General features: G+C 42.5%; 1 protein-coding gene across 4 annotated transcripts in view; it reads left to right on the top strand.

The window, feature by feature from the left end:
* Window positions 1-24,361, top strand: part of RNF216 (ring finger protein 216) — a 190,417-nt gene that overhangs the window by 73,030 nt on the left and 93,026 nt on the right. For all 4 annotated transcript variants that reach the window (XM_007186763.2, XM_007186761.2, XM_057529320.1 and 1 more), the window contains exons 10-13: window positions 3,786-3,836; window positions 5,426-5,563; window positions 7,605-7,753; window positions 8,265-8,343. In XM_007186763.2, coding sequence (XP_007186825.1) covers window positions 3,786-3,836; window positions 5,426-5,563; window positions 7,605-7,753; window positions 8,265-8,343 — 417 coding nt within the window. The remainder of the gene's footprint in view (window positions 1-3,785; window positions 3,837-5,425; window positions 5,564-7,604; window positions 7,754-8,264; window positions 8,344-24,361) is intronic.

Below are 24,361 nucleotides of genomic sequence, written 5' to 3'. Positions count from 1 at the left end.
CCTTTGAAGCCAGGCATTGACTTCTCCTCTCTAGCAGTGAAAGTCCTAGATGACATCTTCTTTCAATATAAGGCTGTTTTGTCTACATTTGAAAATGTGTTGTTTAGTGTGGCCACCTTTTATTAGTTATCTTAGCTAGATCTTCTGGATAACTTGCTGCAGCTTCTATGTCAGCATCTGCTGCTTCACCTTGCACTTTTATGTTATGGAAATGACTTCTTTCCTTAAACCTCAGGAATCAACCTCGGCTAGCTTCAGACTTCTGCAGTTTCCTCACCTTTCTCAGCCTTCGTAGAATTGAAGAGAGTTAGGGCCTTGCTTTGGATTAGGCTTTGGCTTAAGGAAATATTGTGGCTGGTTGGATCTTCTGTCCAGACCACTGAATCTTTCTCCATATCAGCAGTAAGGCTGTTTCACTTTCTTATCATTGTGTGTTCATTGGAGTAGCACTTTTAATTTCCTTCAAAAATTTTTCCTTTGCATTCACAACTTGGCCAACTGTTTGGTGCAAGAGGCCTAGCTTTTGGCCTGTCTCGACTTTTGACATGTCTTCCTCACTAAGCTTAAATTGTTTCTAGCTTTTGATTTAAAGTGAGGTGGGCCACTCTTCCTTTCATTTGAATGCTTAGAGGCCATTGTAGGGTTATTAATTAGCCTAATTTCAGCATTGTTGTGTCTCAAGGAATAGGGAGGCGGGAGAAGAGGGAGAAGGATGGGGAATGGCCAGTCAGTGGAACAGTCCGAACACACATGACATTTATCAATTAAGTTCATTGTCTTATATGGGTGCAGTTCATGGCACCCCAAAACAATTGCAGTGGTAACATCAAAGATCACTGATCACCATAACAAATACAGTAATAATAATAATGAAAAAGTTTGAAATATTGTGAGAATTGCCAAAATGTGACCAGAGACGTGAAGTAAGCAAATGCTGTTGGAAAAATGGCACTGACAGACTTGCTTGATGCAGGGTTGCCACAAACCTTCAGTTTGTTTTAAAAAAAAAAAAAAGGCACTATCTGCAAAGTGCAGTAAAATGAAGTGTGCCTATATGTGTTTTCTAGACCAGCAACTCTCAAATTTGCCCCATGGACCCCTGGGTTTCCCAAGACTCTTTAGGATGTCTGCGACGTCAGATCTCTTATCATGATAAGACGATATTTACCTTTTTCACATTGTTGAATTTGTACTGAGGAACAAAAGTAATGGTGCCTTAGCATGAATCAAGCCAGTGGCACCAAACTCTACTGGAAATCATTACTTTCTTCACCACCATGCACTCACATTTAAAACAACAACAAAAAAAGCCCATGTCGTCTAAAAATGTATTTGATGCTTTGATGAAGCAGTAGAAATTATTACTTTATGAAATTTTAACCCTTGAAAACATCTTTTCAATACTCTGTATGACAAAATGGGAAGTACAGTTGTCCCTCCGTATCCATAGGGGGTTGGTTCCAGGACCCCCACCACAGATACCAAAATCTATAGATGCTCAAGTCCTTTGTATAAAATGGCATAGTATTTGCATATAACCTACACACATCCTCCCAGATACTTTAAATCATCTCCAGATTACTTACAACACTTAATACAATGTAAATGCTCTGAAAATAATTGGCAGCACACTGTAAATTCAAGTTTTTCTTTTTGGAACTTTCTAGAATTTTTCTTCCCCCAGATATTTTTGATTTGAGGTTGTTGAATCTGTGGATGTAGAACCTGCATATATGGAGGGCCGAATGTATGCATTAAGTGCTTTTGCTGCATACTGACTGTGATGATGGTTTTCTCAAGGAGAAACATTTGTGACATCGAATTGCAAGCTGCTGAATTAGGCCCTTCTCCCTACCCCCCCCCCAAAAAACCACCATTTTTACTTGAAAAAATGACTGACAGAAAAACTATGATTATTCAAAATTAGGTATTTAGCAGGAATTTTCTCAAAAATGAATGAAGTGATTATTTATGTCCAATGATAAAATTCTGGATCTCAAACAGAAATTGGAATTTTGGAGAATTGTCATCTTGATCCATCCATCATAGAGTTACCTGTGACTGTATGTTACTTTAAAATCTGTTAGTGTAGCTTGCAGTTCGAATAGATCTTTCACCCATGCATGATTTTATCATAAACACCGATTCACTGAGTTATGTAGACCTTCCAGATGTTGGCACATTTCACAGTATAGTATCAAAACACCACATTTGCTAATATCACTGCCAGTCTCATCAGAGAAGTGTTGAAGTATTGGCAAGATGGTTGTGGTCATCTTTTTGATGTCCAAATTGTCCCTTCTTTGGCCAGTGGCGTCACCTTCAAGTTAGTTCCGCTGTCCTGGACCTAGTCGTCTTTGACAGTATCCTTGTTTTCTGGCATACCTGGTGACCCAGGTTCAACTTCTGCTTTTCCTAACCTGGACCTGGAATCACCAACTTTTCCAAGGTGTCATATTTTCTTTTAGTGGAAATTCATACTGAGGTTTTTTTTTTTACTTCTTTCATTTTATGTAAGCATTTCTTTTCTCCTATGCTGAAAATCTTGGCTCTTAATTACATTACCATAATGGCTTATTTCCTTTATCCTATGTTGTATACTTAATAGATCCCAAATAACAACCCAGTATTACTACCAATAATATTGCTAAATACAGTCTAGGATTTATTTATAACTTAGATTAGGAATTTGAAATTAAAATATTATAACGTTACTTGAAATAAGTGTGGTTATGCCATTAACTTGGTAAGCAAAGAAGTTTATTTGTTTCTGTTTAAGTTTTAAGGAATTGGTTTTTAATTTCTTTTTCATTTAATTCTGTTGTTCAGTTATGTAAAGTATTTTTAAAGTCAAAACTATAAAACAACATTCAGAGAGATCTAGCCTCTGTCCTGTCTGTCCTCCCCATGTCCTCTAACTCCCTCTATACATAACCATTACTAATAGTTTTTGGTTTGTCTTATTTTATGTAAAAGCATATATGTATATATATATTTATTTTTTTAAACCTTTCTTATTAAAAGGTACACACTGTTCTACCCTTGCCTTTTTCACTTAACTGTGCTTCTTGGCGATGACTCCACAGCAATCCATGGAGATTTTTCTCTTTCCTTTTTAAAACTGCCTAGTGTCCCATTGTCTGCAGTACCAGAGTTGATTCAGTTATTCCCCTATTGAGGGACATTCAGGGTTGTTTCCAGTTTTTTGCTATTATAAATAGTGCCATGATAAATAACTTTGTGCATACATCATTTCATATTTCTGCCCCAGGGTAACTTTGGAATAGATTCCTACAAGTGCAATTGATGAATTGGAGTGTAAATACTTACGTAACTGTTATACGGTGCCAAATTCCCTTCCATAGTGGTGGTACTGTTTTGCATTCCCACCAGTAATGTACAAGAGTGCCTGTTTCCCGCTAACCTCACCAACAAAGTATGTTGTCAAGCTTGGTTTTTACCCATTCAGTTTTTTTTGTTTGCTTATGCTATTCTGTACTCTTGATAAGTGTTTTATGTCAGTCTTTTATTCCTTCTATATTTTGAGTCAGATTTAAGGAAGTTTTCCCCATATATTCTAGTACTTATATGGTTTCCTTTTTCATGTGTAGTGTTCTGATGCATTGTAAATTTACTCTCAGGTAACTTTTTAAACTACTAAACTATGTAACTGAAGAGATGACTGTTAGTAATAGGGTTTTTTTATGTTTATGAAAGTAAGTGCTTAATGGTTTGTGGCATCTTGACTAAATTTGCATCTGCGTGTATGGTTTTTTGTTCCTCAGCATGAAGACTTTTTGCTTGCCCTGCAGATGAATGAAGAACAGTATCAAAAGGTAGTTAAAATCTCACCAATCAATTTATTCTGGGTATTTTCATTAGCTGTTTTCTCTTCTCACATTTCCTGAGCATTTTGATGACAAATTGGTTCCTGTATAACCTTTGCTGTTGATCTGCTGAGTCTGAGCTTCAGCTAAGTTACAGTCAGGTATTTAAACCATTATAGTCACTCTTGCTTCCAAATTGGATCAGATTTGGAGGGAAGATAATATTGTTAGAGTCGTGCCTCTTAAAAAACATTGCCTGGAATCCATTGGATAGACTCTTAGAGCAAACTTTAGAATTCACGTATCACTTATAGAGTTAGAAGGAAGAGATGTGTCTAACCTCAGGACCAGATGGCTTTTGTATGATGTCAGCCATCCTCATGTAGTGGCCTTTTCTAACGTGGTAGAAATGGATTAGTGACTGGATCAATCACTGCCCTTAATAAAAAGTGTAAGTTTCCTGGTACTCGCAGTACTTGAGATGCTGCTTTATATAGCTTCAGTAGTCACTTAAGATAAAGCTTGGGCTGAGTCGTGACCCCATCGCACTCTTGTCTTATGATAAGGAGCAAAATCCAACTTTTTTTTTTTTTTTTTTTTTTTTTTGGCTGCGTTGGGTCTTCATTGCTGCGCACAGGCTTTCTCTACTTGCAGTGAGCAGGGGCTACTCTTCTTTGCGGTGCATGGGCTTCTCATCATGGTGACTTCTCTTGTTGCAAAGCACAGGCTCTAGGCGTGCGGGCTTCAGTAGTTGTGGTGCACTGGCTCAGTAGTTGTGGCTCACGGGCTCAGAGCGCAGGCTCAGTAGTTGTGGTGCACGGGCTTAGTTGCTCCATGGCATGCGGGATCTTCCTGGACCAGGGCTCGAACCCGTGTCCTCTGCACTAGCAGGCGGATTCTTTTTTTTTTTTTTTAATTAATTAATTTACTTATGGCTGTGTTGGGTCTTCGTTTCTGTGCAAGGGCTTTCTCTAGTTGCGGCAAGCGGGGGCCACTCTTCATCGCAGTGCGCGGACCTCTCACCGTTGCGGCCTCTCCCGTTGCGGAGCACAGGCTCCAGACGTGCAGGCTCAGCAATTGTGGCTCACGGGCCTAGTCGCTCCGTGGCATGTGGGATCCTCCCAGACCAGGGCTCGAACCCGTGTCCCCTGCATTGGCAGGCCGACTCTCAACCACTGCGCCACCAGGGAAGCCCAAGCAGGCGGATTCTTAACCACTGCGCCACCAGGGAAGCCCGAAACTTTTAAAATAATATCCCTCATGCCACTTGTCCCTGACTGTTATGTTAACATCTGATTATACATGTTACTGTTCTGCTGGTACCATGGAATTCATGAATATGATAACTTTATACAAAGGATGATACCAAAAAATACCCCAAAAAAAACATGAAAATCTCACTGTCTTTAGCTACGTATTAATATTTGTACTAGCATCTTAAGCTAGATTTATACAGCGAAAACAGCTCACGATTGTTTTATGGCTTCTAGGGATTGCTTTTCACCTCAGAATGTGTTTGGGGGTGGGGGAATATGAAACATGGCTGCCCCCTCTACTTGAGTGTAGGGAATTTCACGTGCGTTTCTGGTGGCTTGCAGGATGGCCAGTTGATTGAGTGCCGCTGCTGCTACGGGGAATTTCCATTTGAGGAACTGACGCAGTGTGCAGATGCTCACTTGTTCTGCAAAGAGTGTCTCATCAGATATGCCCAAGAGGCAGTCTTTGGATCTGGAAAGGTAAGAACCGTACAATGTGTCCATACATAGGAAATACAGAGTTTGAGGACACCACATTTATAGACAAGTGTAAATACCTCATGGAAGTGCCTTTTCTGAGGTGATGTGGAACTCTGCTAAGACATGTTAATGTGTGTGATTCCTAGACAGCCTTTGATTTGTGTGATTATGTTGATTTGAAGCACAGCGGATTTCTTTTCAGGGAATGGTTTAATTCTTCCATGCTCTCATACCCAGCTCACTGGAGCACCAGCTTCTTCAGTCATCTTCTGTTTGAAATTAAAATGAAGGATGAACTCAAAAAGAGAATCTTGCAGGCTGTTTGAATATATGAGGCTGCAAATTAGTATTTTTTTAACAAAATTTTTAAAACATTTTATATAGTTGTATTAAAATGAATAATATTTTATACAAGATTATATTTCTCTGTCCAAAGTCAGTTTCTCTTGACACCAACATACAGTATGGAAAGGAGTTTTGTTTTGTCTTAATGAACACTTAAAAACCAAAATTGCTTTTCATAAATGCCTCACCAATAATCAAACCACTTGACATCAATTATTCTAAAATCAGTTGTAATTTAGTCAAAGACTGAGTAGCAGGGTTTTTTTTTTGTTTGTTTTTGTTTTTTTTTAATTATTTTGTGTAATGTCTTTCTTTTCCAACTAGAATGTAAGCTCCATGAGTTTATTCTGTTTCCTGTTGTGTTTTTTTTGTTTGTTTGTTTGTTTGTTTTTTATTTTATGGCTGTGTTGGGTCTTCGTTTCTGTGCAAGGGCTTTCTCTAGTTGGGGCAAGCGGGGGCCACTCTTCATCGCGGTGTGCGGGCCTCTCACTATCGCGGCCTTTCTTGTTGCGGAGCACAGGCTCCAGACGCGCAGGCTCAGTAATTGTGGCTCAGGGGCCCAGTTGCTCCGCGGCACGTGAGATCTTCCCAGACCAGGGCTCGAACCCGTGTCCCCTGCATTGGCAGGCAGATTCTCAACCACTGCACCACCAGGGAAGCCCAGCAGGGTTTTTTTTGTTTTTTTGTTTTTTGTTTATAAATGTATTTATTTATTTATTTTTGGCTGCGTTGGGTCTTCGTTGCTGCGGCGGGCTTTCTCTAGTTGCAGCGAGTGGGGGCTACTCTTCGTTGCAGTGCGCGGGCTTCTCATTGTGGTGGCTTCTCTTGTTACAGAGCATGGGCTGTAGGCGTGCGGGCTTCAGTAGTTGTGGCACACGGCCTCAGTAGTTGTGGCTCGCGGGCTGTAGTGCGCTGGCTCAGTAGTTGTGGCGCACGAGCTTAGTTCCATGGCATGTGGGATCTTCCCAGACCAGGGCTCAAACCTGTGTCCCCTGCATTGGCAGGTGGATTCTTAACCACTGCGCCACCAGGGAAGTTCCCTAAAGAGCAGTTATTGAGCAGAGTGGTTGTGATTAGCAGAATATAGGCATAGTTTAAAGATATTGCAAGTTCGGTTCCAGGCCACTGCAGTAAAACAAATATCACAATAAAATGAGTCACACAACTTTTTGATTTCCCAGTGCATAGAAAAGTTATGTTTACACTACACTGTAGCCTATTAAGTGTGCAATAGCATTTTGTCAATCCCCTCCCCTCCTACCACTCATCTCTGCCTTTCAAGAAGTTTGGAACTCCAGCTTTTCCACAGACTGTAGAGGGAATCAACTTGCTTATCATGAGTATCTGCTTTTCAGACACTGAGCTGTGACTTTCCTCCTCTAATCTGCTAAGCGATTTATCCTTCCTCATCTACTTCCCATCTTCATATATTGTGGTTTAGGCTGATAGACGTCCTCTGATAGAATCAAAGATGGACTTCGTGTTTTTGTTTCATGGTTTTCTTGTTTTGAGTGTGGTTTCTCAGAGAAGAGGGGACAGAAGAGGGGACCTTTACCATCTCAGAGTCTGTGTTCCAAACCACAATTTATTTGCTTCCCATTGAAAGATGCATTTAACCACTGAGGTTTTTTTGTGTTTCTGAAAAACTTGGTTAAATTTGTTTTTTTCCCTTTGCCTCCTGACTGTATCATTCTAGTCAGAGCTCAGCTGCATGGAAGGCAGCTGCACATGTTCATTCCCAACCAGTGAACTGGAGAAGGTGCTTCCCCAGACCATCCTGTATAAATACTATGAGCGAAAAGCAGAAGAAGAAGTTGCTGCAGCCTACGCTGATGAGCTTGTCAGGTGAGTCCTCAGAGTCAGAGTGTCACCTGTCAACTCATTCCTTGTTAGGAAGACTGCCTGGGCCCTTTCATTGGTGATGAAAATTCTGTAACAGAGCTCTATCTCCAGGTTTTCTGGCATTTCTTGCTTTTAAATAAGAGAATAATTGTATTGATAGAAAAATATGCAGTTCATATTTTCACCTACATTCCTTGGCACCTCTTAATCATCTGGCTTATAGGTACAGTCCTTGTGCGTTGGGTTAGAGGAAAGATGACGTGTGTAAGGAGTTCTCAGAAAGGTATGTTAAATATTGAGTGGTTTGCACTGAGGCAGGACCCAGAATGGCACCTGCATTTCCTGGTGAGAGCCCGCACAAAGCAGAGCCTCAGTCCATGTTTTAATGAAAAGTTAAGGAGCAAAAGGAGGTGTGGCTGTCCAGCTGAAAACTCCATCTTAGTATGGATAATCACATGGAACAAATCAGGCTTTAATATTCTGAATAATATTCCTTCTGCTGTTTTGATTCTAGGTGCCCCTCCTGCAGCTTTCCTGCTCTGTTGGACAGTGATGTGAAGAGGTTCAGTTGTCCCAATCCTCGCTGCCGAAAGGTAGGGAGGCAAATATTTTTTCTAGATTCATAGTTGAACTATGGTATTATGGACTGCCTTTGTGGCACAGATATGTGCTGGTTATCTGCATGCTGACCCATGAGGAGGATTTGAGTGCTCTCCTTTTCATGAAAGCAAGTGAAGATTGGTTCTTTGTGAATGGCGGTTGACTTCGTTGCAGAGATGGGGGCCACTACGGAATTTTAATCACATAGCTCTGGATCCCTGTTTTATGCCATCTTCCTAAAGGGCAGATACTGCAGTGTAAAATGTGAAGGGTTCTGTGTTTCTTCTACTGTGCCAGTATTTTTCTTGCTTGCTCTTTCACCACCCTCTTGTGCTCAAATACTTCTTTTCTGTGTGCGCACATGAGCGTGCACACACTTCCTGCCACTTGCAAAGTCCAAGTGGTGTTTCTTTGATTAAAGAATTGGGCATCGTGGTGGCATCTCTGTCACATGCGGTAGATGATTCACTCAGCTGTTCACATAAGGACTGATTGTGTCAGGTGAGACCAAAACTGTCTAGTCGCCTTGCTGCTGAATATCTTTCTTCCCTTTAGACTCCTATTCCGTGAACTAAGAATGTCTTGATATTGGTCAACCATTTATAAGCCACTTAAGAGTTTTTAAGGAATATAATATTGGCATCCACATAGACACAAGTGTGTTTTAAGCTGTTTTCCTAAAATAGAATGATCAGAGTTGAATATTATAATATCTCTGCCTTTTGGGGAATGAAGAAATGAAAGTAGATATTGGAAAAGGAAGAAGAAACTACACTGATAGACTAAAACCTTACTCATTTTGTTTTCAACATTAACATTTCTGTGTAAAATCTGGATATTTTCTTACAATTGATGTATCCATTAGTAATTTGTCCCCACCCCAGGCTGTTGCTATAACAAATGTTTCAGTAGTCTCTGGAATCTTGGAACTAAGAAAGCAGACTCACTGACTGTCCTGTGTGCTTCCAGTGCGTTCAGCTCTAGAATGCCTGGGAAGGCAGTGCCTGAACTAAGATACAGAGAGCAAGGGGAGGTAGCCAAGGGAAGAAAAGGGTGGGAGTAAAGTGAAAGTGAAGGTGTGGAATGTTGTAGGTCCAAGGAGCAGTAGTATCCTGGACACTCACTGGTACTGGGAGTGTGAAGAGAAAGGCTTACGAGCTGGGAGGGGCCAGGGCCATGCAGGCCTTCAGCACCATTCTGAGGCAGGAGGATAGGGGAGTGAAAAGGCAGGGAGATCTGTTTGGCTGTTGAGTAATCAAGGTGAGAGATGCACATCACTGTCACCCACCTCTGGAGTCTCCAGGAATTGCTAGTTTGAGCTAGGAATTATATTTCCTGGTAAGATTCCAAATTAGACCTTGCCAATGAAAGTGCTCATATATGATTTGGAATGCCAGAGACGGTTATGTCTCAAGGTAGTACTTATGAGTCTAAAACAGCATCCCGTGAGTATTTTGAGAATATCCAGCCTGGGATATCAGTAAAAGCCTCCTAGAGGCTCTTAAGATGCTAGGCAGAAAACCCAGATATTCTGCTTCCTCTCTGTGGGAGGAATATACTCTCCCTGCTGAACTTGGAGGGGGCTGTGTAGCTTCTTTTGGCCAGTGAAATGTGAGTATGGGTGAGAGGTCACTTGCAAAAAAAGTGGTAAAATAAATGCTTAGGGGTGATGTCAGCAAGGTGGTGGAATAGGTAGCCCCAAATTCTCCTTCCCCCACAGAAACACTGATTCAACAATACATGGACCAGTTTCCTTTGTGAGAAATCTAGAAACCAGTTACAAGGCTCCTGCACTCCATACAGGGCAGTTAGCTGCATTGAGGCCTGTAGGAAAATTAGTGGAGCTCACTCCCCAGAGCCCGTCCCCCAGCACACGTAGCACTCATGGGAGGAAACACCTAACTCCTCTCTTCTCCTTGGGGAGGCAAAGAGCAGACTAGAACATACATCTAACATTCAGACTTCTCAGAGGGCTTACCCAAGGGGCGGGCTTATGTCTTTCCTAAATCTGAGCACTGACAGGAGGGAGCACCAGGTTTCAGATCATCAAGAACAAAGGCAGTAGTTTGGACTAGCATACGCTCACTCATCTTTGCCCCTTTCCTTGGCTTAGTGTGGAAAGAGCAAGAGAAAACCCCCAATTCCCAGCTTCTGGTTAGGGAGGGGAAGAGTTGGAGTGTGCGTCCAGTGTCCCAGCTTTTTGGGGTACTGCCCAAGGGGCTGGTTTCTGTCTCACTTGACTCAGCACTGACAGGACCCTGCATACTCTCGATGCCTGGAAGCTTCTGAGGAAAAAAGAGCTGAGAGACTTGCTGCTGCTACAAAGGACCCACAGTATAGCAGAGAGAGGCCATTACGTCTCTGTGGCTTTTCCCTCAAGGAGAAAGGAAGAGTGGGACATATACCCAATGTTCTAGCTTTTGGGGGGAGGGTGGAGCTCTTCAAGGGACTGGTTTCTCTCTTGCCCAACTCAGAGCATTGGTGAGACCCACCATGCTCTAGATGCTTGAGGTCTACTGAGAACAAAAAAGCTGGGCATCTTACAGCCCCTCCAGAGAATATGCAGTACTGTAGACAGACACCAGAGGGAGCAAGAGATTACAAGCTCCTGAAAAAAAAAAGGCAGCAAAACCTCTCTGAATTGGGAATTTACACACATAGGTCCAGAGAAGGTGCATCCACAGAAGAGGTTTGAGAGTCCTCCGTAATTTATAGCCCAACTGATTGGTAAAGGTTTTTCCCTGTACAGGGCCAGTCTAAAGACTGGGAGAGTTGGCTGTTTTTCAAATGTATAGATCCTGACAAAGTAACAAGGCACAAGAAGAACCATGGTCTAACCAAAGGAACAAAATAAATATTCAGAAACTATCCCTAAAGAAATGGAGATACGTGAATTACTTGACAAAGAATCCAAATAATCATCATGAAGATGCTCAATTAGGATGGACCCAGACATTTTATAATCAAATGGTCAAAAGTCAGAGACAAAGAGAATTTTTTAAACAGCAAGGGAAAAGCAACTTGTCATGTACAGTGAGTCTCCCATAAGATTCTCAGAGGAGGGCTTCCCTGGTGGCGCAGTGGTTAAGAACCTGCCTGCCAATGCAGGGGACATGGGTTCGAGCCCTGATCCGGGAAGATCCCACATGCCATGGAGCAACTAAGCCTGTGCGCCACAACTACTGAGTCTGCGCTCTAGAGCCTGCAAGCCACAACTACTGAAGCCCGCATACCTAGAGCCCATGCTCCGCAACAAGAGAAGCCCACGTACTGCAACAAAGAGTAACCCCCGCTCGCCGCAACTAGAGAAAGCCCACGTGCAGACCCAATGCAACCAAAAATAAATAAATAAAATAAATAAATTTATTTTTTAAAAAAAGATTCTCAGAGCATATCTCAGCAGAAACCTTACAGGACAGAAGAGAGTAAGATGATATGTTCATAGTGCTAAAAAAGTAAAAGAAAAAACCCTGCCCGTCAAGACTACTGTATCTGGCATAACTGAGGGAGGAATTAAGACATTCCCAGATAAACAAAAGCTTAGGGGGTTCATCACCACTAGGCCTGCCCTACAAGAAATGCTAAAGGAAGTCATTTGAGTTGAAATGAAAGGATGCTAGATAGAAACACAAAAGCACATGAAAGTATAAAGCTCACTGGTAAAGGTGGGTATGTAGACAAACAGAATACTGTAACGTGTGTGTATATAATCACTTTTAACTCTGGTATAGAACTTAAAATTATGGAAAATATATAAAATATGTTTATGGATACACAATATAAAAAGACATAATTTGTAACATCAACAACATGAAATGGAAGGGAGGTAAGAGAGTAGAGTTTTTGTATGTGATCACAGTTGTTATCAGCTGAAAATAGATTGTTATAGATATACACAAAGAAAGGAGTCAAAGCGTGTCAGTACGAGAAATTCAACGAAACACAGAGGAAGACAGCAAAAGAGGAAAAGAGACCAAAAAGCTACAAGACAGAGAACAACAAAATTACAGTAGTAAGTTCTTCCCTGTCATTAATTACTTTAAATGTAAATGGATTAAAATTTCCAACCAAAGGACAGAGAGTGACTGAGTGGATTTTTTTTTATTTTTTATTTTTTTAATTTATTTATTTTTGGCTGCATTGGGTCTTCGTTGCTGCGTGCTGGCTTTCTCTAGTTGTGGCGAGCGGGGGCTGCTCTTCGTTGTGGTGCGCGGGCTTCTCATTGAGGTGGCTTCTCTTGTTGTGGAGCACGGGCTCTAGGCACACGGGCTTCAGTAGTTGTGGCACATGAGCTTAGTTGCTCCGCGGCATGTGGGATCTTCCCGGACCAGGGCTCGAACCCGTGTCGCCTGCACTGGCAGGCAGATTCCTAACCACTGCGTCACCAGGGAAGCCCTGGATTTTTTTTTTTTTTTTTAATCCAACTATATACTGTCTACAAAAGACTCACTTGAAATTTAATGGCGGACTTCCCTGGTGGTTCAGTGGTTGAGGGTACGCCTGCCAGTGCAGGTGACGTGGGTTCGATCCCTCGTCCGGGAAGAGCCCACATGCCGCAGAGCAGCTGGGCCTGTGCGCCATGGCTGCTGAGCTTGCACTCTGGAACCCACAAGCCATGGCTCCTGAGCCCACGCGCCACAGCTGCTGGGGCCCACTCGCCTGGACCCCATGCTCCACAGCGGAGAGGCCACCGTGGTAAGAGGCACGTGCACCGTGGTGGGGAGAGGCCCCTGCTTACGCAGCTGGGGAGGGCCCACCCGTGAGCAAGGACCCAACACAGCCAAAAAATAATTAATTAATTAATTGAATTGTATTTTAAAAAAGAAATTTAATGACACACATTGGAAACAAAAGGATGGAAAAAGGTATTTCATGCAAATGATAACCGAAAGAGAGCCAGGGTGGCCATTCTTATGTCATACAAAATAGTCTGTAAGTCAGAACTGTCATAAGAGAGAAGGACATTATATAATGGTGAAAGGATCAATTAACCAGGAAGATATAACAGGGATAAGTTTATATGCATCCATTGTCATAGCACCCAAACGTACGAAACAAACACTGACATATCTGAAGGGAGAAATAGGCAATTCAGTAAGAGTTGTAGATTTCACTACTCCATTTTCAATCATAGAACAAGCAGACAAAGAATCAGTAAAGAGGGACTTCCCTGGTGGCGCAGTGGTTGAGAATCCGCCTGCCAATGCAGGGGACACGGGTTCGAGCCCTGGCCGGGAAGATCCCACATGCCGCGGAGCAACTGAGCCCGTGAGCCACAACTACTGAGCCTGCGCTCTAGAGCCCGAGAGTCACAACTACTGAAGCCTGAGCACCTAGAGCCTGTGCTCCGCAACAAGAGAAGCCAACGCAATGAGAAGCCTGCGCACCACAAAGAAGAGTAGCCCCCGCTTGCCGCAACTAGAGAAAAGCCCTCGCACAGAAACGAAGACCCAACACAGTCCAAAAAAAGAATGAATAAATAAATAAATTAATTAAAAAAAAAAAAAAAAAAAAAGAATCAGTAAAGAAACAAAGGACTTGAGCAACACTGTAAACCAAATGGACCTAACAGACATACAAAACATTCCCCCCAACAGGAGCAGAATATACATTCTTCTCAAGTATACATTTTATAAGGCCAGCATTACCCTGCTACCAATGCCAGACAGAGATACCACAAGAGAACTACAGGCCAACGTTCCTGACAAATGTAGATGCAAAACTCCTAAACAAAATACTAGCAAACCAAATTCAACAGCCCATTAAAAGGATTATACACCATGACCAAATGGGATTTATCCCTGGAATGAAGGATGGTTCTACAAAAATCAATCAGTGTGATAGACCACATTAACGGAAGGATAATTATATCATCTCAGTTGATGCAGAAAAATCATTTGACAAAATTCGACACCCTTTCATAATAAAAAACACTCAACAAACTAGGAGTAGAAGGAAATTACCTCAACATAATAAAGGCCATGTATGAAAAGCCTACAGCCATTGGTGAAAAACTAAAACTTCTCCACTAAGATCAGGAAAAAGGCAAGGATCACTTTTGCCACTTCTGTTCAACATTAGTACTGGAAGTCCTAGCTGGAGCAATAAGCGAGAAAAAGAAATAAAAGGCATTCAAATCGGAAAAGGGACTTGCCTGGTGGAGCAGTGGTTAAGAATCCTCCTGCCATTGTAGTGGTCACAGGTTCGCTCCCTGGTCCGGGAAGATCCCACATTATCGCGGAGCAACTAAGCCCATGTGCCACAACTGCTGAGCCTGCGCTCTAGAGCCCGCGAGCCAGAACTACTGAAGCCCGCACTCCTAGAGCCTGTGCTCCGCAACAGGAGAAGCCACTGCAATGAGAAGCCCACGCACTGCAACGAAGAGTATTCTCTGCTCACCGCAACTAGGAAAAGCCCATGCGCAACAATGAAGACCCAACGCAGCCAAAAATAAATAAATTAAATAAATTATTTTTTTTTAAAACCTGTTAGAACTAACAAATTCAGCAAGGTTGCAGGATACAAAATCAACATACAGAAATCAGTTGAGTTTTTATATGTTAACAACAAACAATGCAAAAAGGAAATTAAGAAAACAGTTCCATTTATAATAGAATCAAAAAGAATAAAGTACTTAGGAATAAACTTAACCAAGGAGGTGAAAGACTTATGCACTGAAAACCGCAAAACACTGTTGAAGGAAATTAAAGGAGATACAAATAAGTGGAAAGACATCCATGTGCGTGGATTGGTTATTAAAATGTCATACTATACTATCCAAAGCCATCTACAGATTCAGTACATTCACTATGAAAATCCCAATGGCATTTTTTACAGAAACAGAAAAAACAATCCTAAAATTCATATGGAACCCCAGTAGCCAAAACAATCTCGAGAAAGAAGAACAAAGCTGGAGGCCTCACACTTCCACACTTCAAAGCATGTTACAAAGCCACAGTGGTCCAAACAGTATGTTACTGGCATAAAGACAGGCATAGAGACCAGTGGAAGAGAATAGAGAGCCCAGAAATAAATCCATGCATATATAGTCAAGGGTGCCAGGACTACACAATAGGATACTCTCTTCAACAAATGTTGCTGGGAAAACTGGATAACCACATATAAAAAAAATGAAATTAGCCATTATCTTATACCATGTACAAAAATCAACTCAAAATGGATTAAAGACTTAAACAAATGACCTGAAACTTATAAAATTCCTAAAAGAAAACATAGGGGGAAAGTTTCCTAACATTAGTCTTGGCAGTAATTTCCTGAATCTGACATTAAAAGCACAGACAACAAAAACAAAAATAGACAAATAGGAATGCATCAAACTAAAAAGCTTCTGGGCAACAAAGGAAACAATCAACAGAGTTAAAAGGCAGCCTTTGGAATGGGAGAAAGTATTTGCAACCTATTTATCTGATAAGGCATTAATATCCATAATATATAAGGAATTTCTACAACTCAGTAACAAACAACAACAACACAAAAAACAAATATGGGCAAAGGTCCTGACTAGGCATTTCTGTGAAGAAGACATACAAATGGCTAACAGGTATATGAAAAGGTGCTATACTATATAACTAATCATCAGGGAAATGCAAATCAAAACCACAGTGAGGTATCACCTCATGTCTATTAGGGTGGCCAGTATCAAAAAAAAAAGCAAAAAATAACAAGTGTCAGCAAGGATATGGAGAAATTGAAACCATTACAGGATGTTGGTGGGAACGTAAAATGGTACAGCTGCTATGGAAAATGGTATGAAGTGTCCTCAAAAAATTAAAAATAAAACTACTATACAATCTAGCAATCCCACTTCTGGATTTTTATCCAAAGGAATTGAAGACAGGATCTTGAAGAAATATTTGTACTACCATGTTCATTGCATTATTATTTATAATCAAGATATGGAAACAGCCTAAATATCCAGTAGATAAAGAAAATATGGTCCATCCATATAATGGAATATTATTCAGTATTTAAAAAGAAGGAGATTCTACGACGTGGATGAACCTTGAGGACATTATACTAAGTGAGATAAGCCAGTCACAAAAAGACGAATACAGTATGATTCCACTGACAAGGCATATCTAAAGTAGTCAGTCATAGAAGCGGAAAGTAGAATTGTGGTTGCCAGGGGAGGGGAACTGGGGAGTTGCTGTGCAATGGGTATAGAATTTCAGTCACACAGGATGCAGAAGTTCCAGAGCTCTGCTGCACAGCAGTGCACACATAGGTAACAGTACTGAACTGTACACTTAAAATGCGTTAATAGGGTAGATTTCGTGTTATGTGTTTCTTACCACAATTTTAAAAAGAGAGGATATGGTTCACTGTGTCTTTTCCTTCTGCCAAGATAGACATGTAGAAATAAGTTTGTTTTGAGCTACTGAAATTTGAGTTTGTTCCAACAGCATAACCGAGCACATTCTGACTGGTACAGATCATGAGAACCACAACTGACAATAGGGGTGGAGAAAAGGAAAGTTAGTAGGGAGATAGGATTAGAAAGAGATATTTGACTGTGGGGTGGGGAGAAGCCCAGATGACTCACTTTTCTGGTTTGAGCCACTAAGTGGGTGATGATGCTATTCACACAAAATTGGAAATAGAATAGAAAAAGGTTCCAGGAGAGAAGATCAACTCTGTTTTGCACATGTTGAGTTTTGAGGGTGGAGGGATTCAGTAAGCGTACTTTTCCCCAGTGCCTGGCACATATCAGGTGCTCGGTAATTATTTGGGACATGACTAGGGTCAGGAACACAGGAGAGATATGGGCTGCAGAAAGATTTTGGAGTCAGGAATAAGAAGCATTGAAAGGCGGGAGTCCTGGGGGAAGGCAGAGGGCAGAATGCAGGGAGCTCAGGGGGCTGGGGTGAGGCCCTCTAGGAGTTAGGTCACAGGAGTTAGAGAATGCTGGCACCTAAGGTCGCTGGTAGCAGCTGCATTAGAGTCTCATCAAATTTATAGGTGAGTTTATAAGGAGAGTATTACCTTTAAAATGTTGAGTACTGCTATCAAAGTTCAAAATAAGTCTTTCCAGTGATTCACATTTTTTTATGTCCCTTAGTAGTGTTTACAGTGAAGAGAATGCATCATAAAGTGTTATCGATCACAGTGTGCTTCAGAACCTGACCCTCACTTGCGGACAGTAGCATTCGTGTTCTAGACTTGCTTTCTACCATTAGGGTAAGATCTGCAGTGTTTGGACCACTGTGAGAAATAAAGGGAAAACTGTCTCATGGGACCTGAGGCAGTGACAGCTGGTTAACGGTTACTGAGAAGTTCCCAGCTGTCCTTTGAAAAGAAGGGAGAACTGAAAAGTAAAACGTTTGATCCTTATTAGGAGCTATGGAAAGATTCGCCACAAGGTGGCACTAACAGTCTATGAAGAAAGGTTTTCTCTTGGGCATTTCAAAAGCATGTGTGTCAGCAAAACACTGTCCTGTAAGCAGAATTGACAGAATTCTTTTAGGTTTAGTACCAAAGCAAACCACTCTTTGCATTCAGAATTTAACATCAAAGAGTCATTATTGTTAGGACATATGCTTTTACCTTTTCCCTTGTACACATTCTCCTTACGACGTTCTTTCTCTTCAGCTGCATGGCTAAACCAACTGTTAATCCTTGAGGATTCCTCATCTTCAAGAAATGAGCCACAAGCTAATTTGGGCCCTTGTGAGACTAAGGGCTTCTGCTTCCTTATTGCAGTGTCACTGCCAGTAATCTAAACTCCAGTTAGATTTCCGGGAACTTGTCACTCTGAGATGAGGCATTTATATTAATGCATTATCTGGAGACGGGCTTGAATGCCTGGAATCATTCCCCTGAAATCCCTGAAGAGTTAGTAAGGCACTGTATCTTTGATGAAATGGGGGGAGAGTCTTTGTTACATTGATATGATGAAATGCCTTTGTCAAGGCCCTCGGCGTCCTGTGTGCTCTCAGATAAAGGATTCATCAGTTTGTTTTCAATGAGCCACTTTTAGGAGTGGATTGGATGGGTTTGGTGTGGGACTGCAGGGTGTTAGATTAAAAAGAGATTTGAAAGTGATACTTCTGGAATATTTTTTAGGGTCAGAAGTTTCCCTGTTGGGTCTCTTTCTAACTGTCCAGAACCATAAATTTGCTCCATAAACTCAGAGATATGTAAGTAGAGCTTTCCCGAAAGGTAACCAGGACCACAAGGTGGAGCTTTAAGAATACTCACGAAGCACGTGCTATTAGGGAAACCATCGGGTGGTAAGACTTTAATCAGAGTAACTGTGAAGAATGCCTAGTTTGGTGTCTTCTAGTGGAGAATGAGAAGTGACTGTGTAACCACTCATTTTTTCCCAGTGTCACCTATATTTGTTTTTATGTATCTTTCCCACCTGCTAGCTTTCTTCTCTACTCATCTTTTTTCATGCTTCCCAGGCACCATCCTATCCTCGGTAGCATTCAGTGTTATTGACTCTGCAGCAGTAAAATATAACCAAAATTCACATCTGCAGTGAACCAGTTTGTTGCTAAAAAACAGGCATCTGCAGCCACCTAAAGTAGCTCAATGGCTGTGTGAAGAGAATGTAAATGAGCCTGGACCAGCTGTCAGTGCCAGGGCAGCTCCAGCTGTGACAGTGGACGGTTGGCACTTATTAGCAGCACTATAATTTGAGGCCCAGCCAGTCAGCTGAATCGTGTGCTGAGCACAGGCCTTTACATTTATCTAGATATGAATGAAGCTTGAGCCTCTTGTTTTCTTATCAGGGAGGACCTTTATTCCGGAAGTAACATTGAGAAGAACCAAATGTCTGGGTAACAAAAGGATTTTTAAGTCCCCAAATGAGGGCTCCTTTACTGGCGTGGAAGTCCATGCTGCATAATGCAAGTCCAGAAAAGAAGTGGGGTGGTGTGGGAATTCCTTCTCAGGCATTCAGCTGCCCCTGCTTCTCTCAAGGTGAGTCACTTCCTTCCGAGCCCGAGGGCTCTGGCTGAACAGCTTAAGACCTCAGGCTGCAGTGGCGTGCAGGTGTGTCAGGAAGGGTGCCTTGCAGGGCCCTAGGCTCCTGTAGGTCCCCGTAGCCACCCTATAAAGTGGACACTGAGAAAAATGGTGGAGCTGAGAACCCAAAGGGGGGCCTCCCTACCTCCCCCAAACAGTCCAGAGTGGATCCCAAAGGCCATCTCTGTGAGCCGTCCTCCCAACAAGCACTGAGTAGAGCTGGCACTGTAGCAGCGAGGTTTCAGGATTTAACTGTTTTTGTCTTAATATTTTTTTCCACTTTTTAAAATTCCCCAAGTAAATAGCGTAGTGAGTCTGTTCATCATAGGCTTCTCAATCCTTGAAAGATTTTGGTTGATAACTAAACACACTTCCTTACTTGACATCTTAACACATCAAACATTGTGTTTGAGAAGCTAGGTCTTCCAGTTAGGGGTGTGTGTTTGTGTGTTTCCAAGAAGAATAAAAGCAACGAAAGGCAATTATTGCTTACCTCTTCCCACCCTGCCTTCCCTAATAAAAGTCAAATAAATACCATCTTTGCTGTTGTTTGCAGTCGTTACTTAAAAGGGAGATAGATATCCACCCAAAATAGGGAAAGGTAAAAATATGCATGCATTAAACTGAAATGCCAGTATGAATAAAACATTTATTTTTGCTTCCCCTCAACTGTACAGAAATAGTTTTTATTTTTGTACAGGCATACCTCATTTTATTGCACTTCACAGACACTGCATCTTTTTTTTTTTTTTTTTTTTATACAAATGGAAGGTTTATGTCTACCCTGCATTGAGCAAGTCTGTTGTTGCTGTTTTTCCAACAGCATTTGCTCACTTTGTGTCTCTGTGGCACATTTTGGTAATTCTTGCAATGTTTCAAACTGTTTCATTATTATTATATTTGTTATGGTGATCAGTGATCTTTGACGTTACTATTGCAAAAAGATTATGACTCGCTGAAGGCTCAGGTGATGGTTAGCGTTCTTCACCAATAAAGTAGTTTTTAATTAAGGTATATACATTTTGTAGACATAATGCCATTGTACACTTAATAGTACATTGTACAGTATAGTGTCAGCATAACTTTTATATGCACTGAGAAATCAAAAAATTCATGTGACTCCCTTTACAGCATATTTGCTTTTGCCATGATCTGGAACTGAACCCATGATATCTCCAAGCTTAGGGGACTGGTAAGCGGGCACAAGCAGTGCCGCTATGCCTGCTTCCTCTTGGGGGCTGGCACAGCCCCTCAGATTTCTCCCCTTGAAACTCTCAGAGGTTGACTGCTAACTTTTCAGCAGATGGTGGAGTGCATTTCAGAGCCAAGGTGGTCCAGACACAGCTGTCAGTATGGACTTGGGGCCTGAGGGCAGAGCAGCAGCCTGGGCCTCGGGTTTTTGCCGACTTCCCTCACCCTCAGGAAATGGGCATTGCTCTGTCTTGCCCCCAGAGAACATTCTGATGCTTCTTAATGAAGCTGCTTTAAAGGGTTAAAATGTTGTCACCTTCTAGGAGACAAATCACAGAACTTCCTGTTCTCTGTAGAATGAAGAGGCTTTGCCTTTCTCCTGTGTCAGCATTGCTTGGGACAAGTACTTTTTTTGCTGGGCTTCATTAGTAAGTTCTCTGTTTTGAGAGTTCTTTTTGAATACAGTTACATGAGAAATATTCATGGATGCACTGCTCTGGGTCCAGCCCTGTGCTGGGTGCCATGAGGCTGTAAATATCAAAGAAATCCATGCTGCTGCTTATGATGCAGCTAAGGAGACAGTCTGGCATAGTGGATAAGACCGGGATTTTGTTGTTAAACCTGCTCATGCTTTAATTCCAGCTCTTCCTCTTCTTGGCTTTGTGACCTAGGGTAAAAACGTCATCTCCCTGAGCCATATTTTCTTTATCTATAAAAGGAGAACAATTACACCTATGTCGTGGAGCTTTTGTGAAAAGTAAATGGCTTGTCAGTTTTATCTCAGTAAATCTACACCAGGGGGGTTGGAGGGGGGCGTTAAATGCCATGATGTAGCTGAAGTGCTTACCCCACTGCCCAACACTTCCTCGGTCAGCAAACAGCTGCTGTCCGTACAAGGAAGGCAGAGACTGATGCCGACAGTGTGTACAGGTGCGGTGCAGGCTCAGGTGAGGACAGGAATTCCTAGAAAGGAGGAACCTCTCCCAGGTTTGTAAAATCTTTTACCACAAGAGCACAGAGTTCCCCTAAAGTGGGCAGATGTGACGTCCCATCAGAGGACCAAAAGAGGACTCCTCACTTATCTTAATTTTTCAAATCATGTACTGAAAAAATTTCATTTCTTATTAGCATGCCACAATGGAAAGGGGATAGATTTTTGAAGCTAAATGTTTTGCTGACCAGTATGTTCTGTCAGAAATAACCACTCTCAGTTCAGCCCACAGTGGTCAAGTTGAGAGAGAGCCCCGTTCTGCCCTGGGGAGAGCTGTGTCTTAAAGCAGGCTGCTCGTGGCTTTGCTCTCCATGTCTCAGTTGCTTGGTCTGCACCACTGCTGTGTCCCCTCCTTTCAGGTTCCTCCTTGATTTTTTTTTTTTAACCCCTATCCAGAAGGATTGGCATCTCAGGGAATGATATTCAAAGAGATGAGTGTAGGAAGGACCTAGAAACAAAACTGATAGTACATTTTGCTGGAGAACTCAGAATTAGTCACAAAGGGAATATTTTTAAAAATCTTTGGTTCGTCTCCATGATTCGTTGGTAATTGTCTTCCTAGCAGGGTGCTGACCTTGGAGTCTTTTTTTTTTTTTTTTTTTTTTTATAGCTACTTTATTTATTTCTTTATTTTTGGCTGTGTTGGGTCTTCGGTTCGTGCGAGGGCTTTCTCTAGTTACGGCAAGTGGGGGCCACTCTTCATCGCGGTGCAGGGACCGCTCTTCATCGCGGTGCGCGGGCCTCTCACTATCGCGGCCCCTCCCGTTGCGGGGCACAGGCTCCAGACGCGCAGGCTCAGTAGTTGTGGCTCACGGGCCCAGCTGCTCCGTGGCATGTGGGATCTTCCCAGACCAGGGCTCGAACCTGTGTCCCCTGCATTAGCAGGCAGATTCTCAACCACTGCGCCACCAGGGAAGCCCTGACCTTGGAGTCTTGACCATCACCCGCACGTACAGTGCAGCAGGCAGCCCTGGAGGTTGGAGCTGCTCGCTTTTTGCTGTCCTCTTAGCAAAGGGACATACCTCCTTGTCTGTCTTTTGTTGTTTTGGTCTCTACTAAAATATACTGTCTGTGGTGCTTAAAGAAAAAGATTCTGTGGATTAACAGGTTTGTATGGGCACTTTATTAAAATAGGAACTCTCACCCTTTTTCATGGTTTTTATGGCCACCATTAGCCATTGCTTATCAGACTCATAGCAGCCTAATCCTGTTCACAAACCGTACGGGGATCAGAAGCTTTTTTTTTTTTTTTTTTTTTTTTTTTAATTGAACCATCTTTTCCCCTTTATTTATTTATTTATTTATTTTATTTTTATGACTGTGTTGGGTCTTCGTTTCTGTGCGAGGGCTTTCTTTAGTTGCGGCAAGTGGGGGGCCACTCTTCATCGCGGTGCGCGGGCCTCTCACTATCGCAGCCTCTCTTGTTGGGGAGCACAGGCTCCAGACGCACAGGCTCAGTAGTTGTGGCTCACGGGCCTAGTTGCTCCGCGGCATGTGGGATCTTCCCAGACCAGGGCTTGAACCCGTGTCCCCTGCATTAGCAGGCAGATTCTCAACCACTGCGCCACCAGGAAAGCCCGGATCAGAAGCTTTGAGTGCCTCTCTTTCTGGAAACCACATATTACTTGTTGAGTGCCTTTAGACATTTTGCTAAAATAATGCATTTTTCTGTGCCTGTGGCCTCATCAAAGGAGAGATGCATTTTGATTCAAAATCTTTAGAAATCTCACATTAAAAATCCCTCAAGACTTGATAATCTACAGAATATCTTTTTATAGAGTCATTTGCCTCCTTTTTGTCTTTCACTAATTGTGTTACTAGGTATCAGCATCTTAATTTGTTTTAGCGATCCTCATCGTGATGTCCTTGAGGAAGGAGTGTTGTGTTGTGTGTGCGTGCATGTGTGTGTGTGTGTGTGTGTGTGTGGTGCATGTATGTTGGAGAGCAAAGCAATAGTGTCCCCTCTTTGCATTCTCAGCACAGAGCACTGCAGGGCTTCCAGCCTTCCAGGTAGAAGAAAACTTGTTGCTATGGTAATAGCACAAGCACGAAAACACCCTGTATCCCCCTGGGTGTCTGTGTCAGGGAGGAGGAATGCAGGCAAGGGAAGCGGTAGCAGAGAGGAATGTTCAGGCAAAATCAGAGTGAAGCCTAGGCTAAAGCTGCCGCTGGATGGAATTTCTTGTGTTTACTGTTGAATTCAAGGTCATTTTCCGATTGCTGTGTGGTAGCTGAGAAATGTAAATGGTCTTTTACTCCTCAGTGTCCTCCCTGACTTGGAGACAAACAGAGAATGAGAAGGGCCTCTGTCATCTCTGTAGTTCCCAGAGGCCACATGGCCTTCTCCCAGGCCACGGTTAGAAACGAGTGTCTGTGTCTGTGGCCAGTGTATCGCTCCAAGTGGGACCGACCACCCAGACCCACAGCACCCACTGCCCGTCGTCTCCAGTATAACAGGTTAAGGAGTCAGCCTTGCCGTCTCATTTGAAGCCAGATGGCAGCTTTTGTGCTCTGCGTCTGCATTACGTGCTAATGTCCCCTGAGAAGATGGAATCACCTTGGTAACTCAGAGCAGTGCTGAGAAACCAAGTGCAGTCCGCTGAGGTTGGCTTGAGGAGCACGACCAAAAGCTAGTGTGCTGCTCTGCCAGAAAGTCAGAGCCAATCTAGTCAGGGTTCCTTGAGGTGGGAGTTTAGCATCATAGTTACACCCGGCGGAAGTCACAGTACCTGCCAGCAGCGCTCTTGCCGGCTTTTAGGGGCTTTCTACTCCTTGTCCACTCAAAGTCACGCAGCTAGCAGGTGACAACATCAGGGTGACAACCCTGAATCAAATCCAAG

This window comes from Balaenoptera acutorostrata, chromosome 15 (assembly GCF_949987535.1).
Source record: "Balaenoptera acutorostrata chromosome 15, mBalAcu1.1, whole genome shotgun sequence".
Taxonomy (NCBI): Eukaryota; Metazoa; Chordata; class Mammalia; order Artiodactyla; family Balaenopteridae; genus Balaenoptera; species Balaenoptera acutorostrata.
Note: the sequence above shows the minus strand (reverse complement) of the source record. Positions and strands in the feature narration are given on the sequence as shown.